General features: G+C 42.0%; 1 protein-coding gene across 1 annotated transcript; it reads right to left on the reverse strand.

Annotated features, from left to right (window-relative positions):
* Positions 1-1,599: 1,599 nt before the first annotated feature.
* Positions 1,600-7,831, reverse strand: LOC136504411 (calcineurin B-like protein 2). Its single transcript, XM_066499327.1, has 9 exons — positions 7,560-7,831; positions 7,197-7,417; positions 6,968-7,050; positions 6,753-6,812; positions 5,403-5,511; positions 4,947-4,999; positions 4,490-4,570; positions 3,551-3,663; positions 1,600-2,092 (listed from the first exon to the last, which is right to left on the reverse strand). The coding sequence occupies exons 2-9, from the start codon at positions 7,315-7,317 to the stop codon at positions 2,035-2,037; spliced, it is 678 nt and encodes a 225-aa protein (XP_066355424.1). The 5' UTR covers positions 7,318-7,417; positions 7,560-7,831; the 3' UTR covers positions 1,600-2,034.
* Positions 7,832-8,130: the final 299 nt, after the last annotated feature.

Here is an 8,130-nt window from a genome sequence, read left to right on the forward strand (position 1 = left end):
TCGATCTCACGTAATCACGGGAAGGAAAGTGAAAGAGGATTTTTTTTTTCAATCTGCAGCCTATCTCCCTCATCTCCTGCCATCTAGGAAAACGGGAAAGGGGACTTGATGAAGATCCCCCTATATTATATTAAGGGGATGTTTAGATCGGCTACTAAAATTTAGGAGATGTGTCGGGAGGATGTTGTATGGGATGTTCGATACTAATAAAAAAATAAATTACATAATCCGTCAGTACTCCATAAGACGAATTTTTTAAGGCTAATTAATTCGTCATTAGCACATGTTTACTGTAGCAAATCATTGTCAAATCATAGATTAATTAGGCTCAAAAGATTCATCTCATAAATTAGTCGTAAACTATGTAATTAGTTTCATAATTATTCTATATTTAATACTCCATACATGTGTCTAAATATCCGATGGAACAACGATTAAAATTTAGAAGGGCAACCAAGACCCCCTAATTTTTAAGGAAAAGGGGATCCGACGAAGGCTTGTCCAAGTGTTCGAAAGGGAAAAGGGAATCTAATGGAGATGCTGTGTTAGGTCATTGCTTAAATGTCGAAGCAGTCCAGGGTTGCCAAAGAAGGTAAACGCAGGCAACGCCACGTCGTGTTTCTTTCATGCCGTCGCTCACTCAATTCTCCCCTCCGACATTATTGTTTGTCCACGTGTTTCCTCCACGCTCGATTTGGTTGGGAAACGTAAATGGAAATGCAAACGTATTCAGAAAACGTCGTAGTCAGAAGAGAGTGGGATTTGATCCCGCGAAAAATTGGGCGTAGTCGAATTTGTACTGGTCTGTAATCAGATTACGTTACAGAAGATGGAACCAAACGCCATCCTACTGTTATTGGCCTGATTTTTTGCCTTCTCCTCGCTCGGTCTTTTTTTTTTTTTTTTGAAACAGAAATGCAATTCCATTACTCATAGGCTGCACGCTCGGCAGCAAACAGAATTCATGGTACAATCTGGGGGATGAGCGATCATCATCCTCCGAACACACACACCCCAAAGCCGCTAAGCTATGCGCCACTTTGTTACAAGAACGAGGGACAGCTCCAATCAGAAACTCTAACACAGTTCAGAGATGCAATTTCCTAGATTTTCCTGACAACTCTCCGGCTATCAGCCTGTTCGCTGGTTGATTTCTGGACTGATAAGCCTGACTGGTACTTGTTGTGAGAGAAAAAAAACTATTGGCTGACTGATAAGCCCTAACTGAAACCAACAAGTGAACATGCTGATTGAAAGGTTCAACTGTTTTGATTCCACCGCCTGCTGGACTTGAAGGGGATCAGTTTCCAGGTGAAGTTTAGATATGCCTAAATTAATCGCTCGGTCTGGACGGGGATGAAACGAGAGGCGTGTGTTACCGCGCAAGGTTCTGTGGTTGCAGGTTGAATTCGATTGTCCTCAACATATACAAATTTTGAAGAATACGACACTTGAATTCACATGTTCCAGTATGAACCTCTAAATATTGTTCCATGGAATATATACATATATATGCACCATGAAAATATGTCAACTCGGAAAAAAAAAAAGCATGGTACTCAAAAACTAAAATGCTTGGAAAAATAATGGGAGAAAGAATTAATTGGAGAAAAAAACAAAAATATTTTTTTAAAAAACTAATGGAAGCACACAAGTACACACCTTCAACCAAAAAAAAAATTCTGCTCGAGCTACAACTAAAAAGAAGTCCAAGCACAATAGAAACCCTTAGCTGTTTCTATCCTGTACAAAAGACAGAAACTTCTAAGAACCGGATCCGATTGCTGGCCAGCCAAAAGAAAAAAAAAAGGGAAACTTTGGACATATACTACATATATTTTCCAAGCGCATCCAGACATGCAAATGAAAGAAACAAGGTTGACAAAAGATTCGAGTTCTCGAATCCAGCATGCAACATACTTCGGAGCACTACAATCTCGGTCAATCCAACAACCCAATATTGAAAAATGAAAACCATATCAGAACCCCAGGAGCATATCTTCTGATGTTTCTGTCAAAATAATCCCATGAATCTCAGTTATCATCGACTTGAGAGTGAAAGACAAAGCTTGGAAATGTAGTGGTGATGTCCCTGTCCAATTATAGCAATGCAAACTTGTCAGATATCTCAAGAAGGAAAGACAATGGCGATCTATACTATGAACTGACAGCATATCATATGTTGACTGTGGCAGTCCAATATAGAAACTAGAAAAGAAGCATGATGCATTTTTTTTAAGACTATTAGCCTGATGCTTCTCTGACAAGTTCATAGACTGGTTTGCCTTCCCAAAAACTCATTAAGCTTATTTCCTAATAGAAACATAAAGAATTTCGAAGTTTGTCAACAGTAAGGCATAGTTTTTATATGAGCTACACTGAAACCCCAACAATTGCAAGCCAGTACACTGTCGTTCCGTCTATATGCAATTTGATTGAAATTGTGCAATCCTGATTTATTGCATTTCAGTTACATGCCCTCACTACGCTGTTGTGTTGTTTACCTCTCCAAGATATTGAATGCTTAGCGCCAAATTGTGCATCACAAATCTTATCTTATCAATCTTCAGCTCCTTTAATTAATGGGCGTACCCAGTGCAGAGAGCTCCCGCTCTATACGGGGTCTGGGGAAGGGTGTCAGTGGCAAGCCTTACCCTTGCCTGTGCAATGCGAGGAGACCGCGACTCGAACCCGGGTCCTTCCGGTCACAGGCGGTAAGACTCTACCGCTTGCACCAGCTCCTTTAATTAATAAAAATGAAAATTTCTATCACCCTATTCAAGAGCAGTAATAACCCAAGCATATTTGACGCCCAGGGGGGCTGGCGCCCTCATTAAATATCATGTTGCAATCTTTCTTAAATTAGAAATTGCACCTAGATGCCCGACTTCGTATCCCACCCTCTCCTTTCTGTCAGAAAGAACATCTATCACTACACTACGCTTAGGCAGGGAGTGCGGGCGGCGCTCCCTGCTGTCAATATAGCTTATTTTTCAAAAATACCTAGAATCGAATTTCCTTTCGGGAATGGATTGATTAGAAATTCTGAAGGGTCTCAGCCTGCCCTTCCTTTTTTTCAGACTTAGACTAGAAGCTAGCGCTTTTTGGCATCACTTAAATATCTGACATCATCTTTTGGACAAGATCCTCTTCGATCTTCTTCCGGAATGTTTCAAAAAACCATCACAAAGATCATGTATGTAGAACACAAAGTTAAGTTTAGTTGCAACAATTCAGTTTGAAATTCATCCTAAAAAATGTCAAGAAACAAAATAGACGAGAAGTCAACCTGGCACTGTTCATCAGGTGCTGACAGTGAAACGTTTTTTTTTATCTCAACATCAAAGATGAATTTCAAACAGAAATTTTGTGATGATTTTTTAAAACATTGCAACATGGTAGTTTACCTAAAGAGGGAGCCATATAAAATTTAAGTTAGAGCGAAGAGCATTATATCCAGACTTCTTAAGAGTAAGCATAAAAAGGACAAAACTATATAAAAAACATGACAGTTTGACAAGCAATAAGCACAACCAAGAAGGTTCCTTACTTGAGGTACTGAAGAGTCATGTTCTTCAGCAAGGATGGATGCCGAATGACTAGATTGCGCCACTCTTCCTTGTCAATTCTTCCGTCATGCTTTGTGTCTGCCTCCTCAAATGTCTTGTAATGACAAAAGAAAACAAAATTAGCGAGGGAATTTGATATCAGCAAGCAAGAGGATGACAATCTGATTATTCTAATGCCAAACCCACTGATACCATACAACAGCAGGGAACAATGCAGCAAGAAAGAAAGAGGATACATTCATGAAATTGACATCTTGTGATCTTGACTCTTGACACAAGTGACTGTAGAAAATAAGAGATAAACGCAAATGTACTTTCTCAAAGGATGCACCAAACTTTAACATAACCAAAAATGGTACAATGGTACGTCCAATTACATTTGCCTGCTTCTCCATCATCTGCTGGACTCAAATAAACAAGAAAGACAGCATCCATTTTGGCACATGTCTCACAATTGTATAAATGTTTACCAACACAAGGCCCCTCAGTTACTATAGTGCTCGCAAATACAATTCATCATCTCCTGGACTCAAATAAAATAAGAGATAAACGCTAATGCACTTTCTTGTAGGATGCACCAAATAGTAACAAAAAATGGTAGAATGGTACATCCAATTACATTTGCCTACTTCTGCGTCATATCCTGGACTCAAATAAATGTTTACCAGCAAGGCCCCTCAGTTTAGTATAGTGCTCATAAATACTCTTTTGGAATTTGGAAATGTAAGTATGAAACAGTATTATGTAGTTGAATAGAGGAAGACACACAGCACTCTGAGACATACTCCCTCTTGTCATCTTCATATGACTTTTCAGGTCAAACTTGCTGTCTGAAACATCATATAAAGCTGACTGGAGGAGCACTACACTATACAGATAAATTGGATATACAATAACATAAATGCACAACTTTAGCAGACCTTGTCAATTATACTCTCTACAATTTCATCTGAAAGATTCATTCCTGACTCGGCAAGTGTCGCAACAACCATCTGCTTAACCTGAAAGTCAAACACAATAAACCATTAAAGCTAGACAAAAAAAAAAGGGGACACAATTCAATCCAAAGACGACATTTCTTATCAAAAGTACTTCAGAAAAAAACAATTCAATCAAAAGAAAGCAGTTCATGAAAATTGAACAGCAGCAGGTATGATTTTTTATTCCTCAAGGGAAAAAAATCTAATACAATATGCCATGAAGACAACTGAGAGTTCACCTATATCAAGCTATTAACCCAACTGGCATTATTAATGCTACTGCTGCACCCCATGATATAACATTTAATGATACCATATTTGGGTCAACCACTGTACATAAAAGCTAACTCCTACCATGTAAAAACCTATAACAGCAATACTATCCACAGTTCCATACCTCTTGTCTCTCAATGTAGCCTTGCTGCTTGAGATCATACAGCCGGAATGAAACTGCAGTAACGATACAATTTTTTTCCTTCAGAATTTAGCGTTACAAAATACAAGTGCAAAAGCAGGAGCATAACATTAAATAAGTTTGTTAAACTTCAGCTTTAAACTCAGTATATTACTAAAAGAATGTTGAATTGACTACGCATTGGTTACACGTATAACTCAGGAACATAACCGATGAGGGGTGTTTTTTTAACCCCAAGCCTGTTAAAATTTGCTCCCACGGGATATTGTCATTTTGGCTAAAAAAAAGGTGCTAAACAACACAGCAGTCGGGCCCAGGATTGATGCGAGCGGTGCTACTAAGGATCCTATTACCATTAGGCCAATCATGTAATAGAACTTAGATTTAACATTTATAGTGGAGAACCAAATTATCAATTTACAAAACACAGGAGCTCACAGTCAATTTTGTCATCAAGGGGAGCATGAGGATGAAATACTGAGAGAGCACGAGCAAATTCTTCAAATCCTAAAATTCCATTGTGCTTTGTGTCGAACAAATCAAATACCTGCAAGGGACGAGAAAACATCAAGGACATGATTTACTTTTATATAAGTAACCAAAAGCAAGATCAGGCATCCACATTTTTCATGCAGCTAATTTTTCCACACAAAACATGGTTCTAAACATCTCTATCTTCAATTAATACATAATTCCATCATAACTGTCCCATTTGAATAGCTTTCAAGTATCAAGTGATATGCACAGAGCATCATTTTGCTCACAACACACAAAAATTATGAAAGGCAACAACCTCCCCACAAAAACAGAAGCATGCCAGTTGAGCCAAAAAAAAAATGTAAGGCATTCCTACTGATGCAATATAGACTAGTCATCGAAAAGCTCATTTATCTAAGTACGAATTCAGAGTATATTTAGATATATAACAGCACTGTATCCGTAACATATGAGCATGCTGAATTAAAGAAATCATACAGAAGTACATGCATAATGCATTGCGTAGTGCAACACAGAGCAGGCATTGCATGGCATAAGATATAGGGCACTTGTACAGAAACCAATCTAGACAAGTCCTACAAAAATTATTCACATAAGCAGTACACACGCTCAACTTCCATTCAGATATATACAACATTAGAGCTCAGTGCATTTGCATCACACACGAATGTGAGGAATTAATAAGGAGACTAGCAAGCATTTCATGTTGCAACATAAGTAGGTGCTATGTGCAATATGCAAGGAAAGGGGTCATGTCAAGACTCATATTACTGCAAAAAAATTAACAAATAAAAACAAAGATTAAGCAAAATAGTAACCGAAACTAGGATCTTGTCAAATTGACTTAAAAAAGGTGCTAAACAACACAGAGGTGGGGCACAGGATTGACGCGACCCACGAAGGGGGATCCTAATTCGTAAACCATATCTAGATAAAGGGTTTATATCATCTTTACATGACTAACTAATGGCCGCACTCATTTAGCAAGACAATTGGTGGGAAAGCATAAATAAATAACAAAAGATTCTATATCAATAGGACCCTGAGTAGCCCCTCAAAAAATCCAATGCAATCAGAAAGACTACAGGAGTCAACTCTCTGCAGAACTCTCACCTGTAAGTTTTGATAGTTTTCATCACCTGCTCAGCATTAATATCAAGCAATCCTGATTCTCATCGATTTGCCAAATTCCCAGAAACAAATTTGTAAAGCATTCCAAATAGGAGTATGCAGCAATATCGCACAGCAGCACACACAGAAACCAACAATGCGCAACAAATGAAGACTCACACGATCCGCGAACAGGCTCTCCTTCTTGCTGGTCTTAAATAGCGCCAACTGAAACTCCTCCTGCGCAGAGGTACAAACAAGAACAGCCATCTCAGCATTGACCATCACACACATGCGCGCATACTAACAGGACCATCCATACTTGCACATACCACATACAGATTAATAAGAGATTACATAAGAAGCAAGCAGTGAACCAGACACCCAACGCTGACCTTGTTAATCAGCCCGTCATCGATGACGGCGCTGCTGATCTTCTTGAACAGCTCGTACAGCGCCTCGACCTCGCTCACGCTGACTGCAGGAACAACAAGCACGGGCGGCAAGCCCACCCAGAATATACCCAACCCGGCGCGGGCGTCAATTCAATTCATTCCCCCGTGCGTACGAAATGAAGCAGCGACAGAGCAGCAGGGAGGGGAAGGGGAGCGGATTGGGGCTTACAGACGGTCTCCCTCGCGAGGACCTGGGGGTCCTCGAGCCCCCGCGGCTGCTTGAGCTCGACGTCACAGCACTTGAGCAGGACCGCGAGCAGCTGCCTCACCCCGTCCAGGCACTGCACCATGATATGCCCTCGCCACCGGCTCTCGCACCCGCTGCCCCACGCCACTCACGGGTGCGGTCACCGCCCCATCCCACGGCCGCGCGGAGGGCTCGGCTCCGTCCTGCGAGGATCGAGCACTAGATCAATCAATCAATCAACCAACCAACCAACCAACTAATCACCAGTCCCAAAACCGAAGCCAAGCGATGGGGTCGCCGAGGCGCGGGGTTGGTGGAGGGAAAATCCAGTTGGGCGGGCGTTACCTCGTGGGAGGGAGGAAGGGAGGGATGGGAATGGGGGCCGCGATCTCTCCAGCGGCGGCGGCGGCGAGGGTCTGGCGGATCGGGGCCCGTGGGGAGCGCAATGCAAATCGCGACGGGGAAGTGGGTCGCGGTTGCGGGGTTGGGGTCGGCTCCGCCTCATCCCCTCTCCAGTCTCCTCCTCTCTCGGTCGTCGGTGTCGTACGCTGCCTGCCGCGCGAGGCGTGTGTGTGCGGTGTGCGCTCGTGCCGCGCGTGTTCGTTCTCCTTTCTCCCGGCCGCCGGGACTCTCGGCGTTGCCGTTTCGGGCTCATCATTGGTGTGGGCCCGGTCTGCGCGCGGGGGGCGAGGTGGGCCCCGCCAAGTGACTTTTGGCTCGGCGAGCCGCCGCTGCGCGCCCGTGGGGCCGGGACGTGAAATATACCCGTGTTTTTATTTTTTTTCATTTATAAAATCATGCCCGTAGGTTGCACGAGAAAAATAATAAAACTACTCGCAACATTACATTCGTAGCTAGATCCGTCCTTTTGATTCATGTTCAATTAGAATATAATTCAAGTTTTGACATGATCACC

Source organism: Miscanthus floridulus, chromosome 14 (genome assembly GCF_019320115.1).
Source record: "Miscanthus floridulus cultivar M001 chromosome 14, ASM1932011v1, whole genome shotgun sequence".
NCBI classification, from domain to species: domain Eukaryota; kingdom Viridiplantae; phylum Streptophyta; class Magnoliopsida; order Poales; family Poaceae; genus Miscanthus; species Miscanthus floridulus.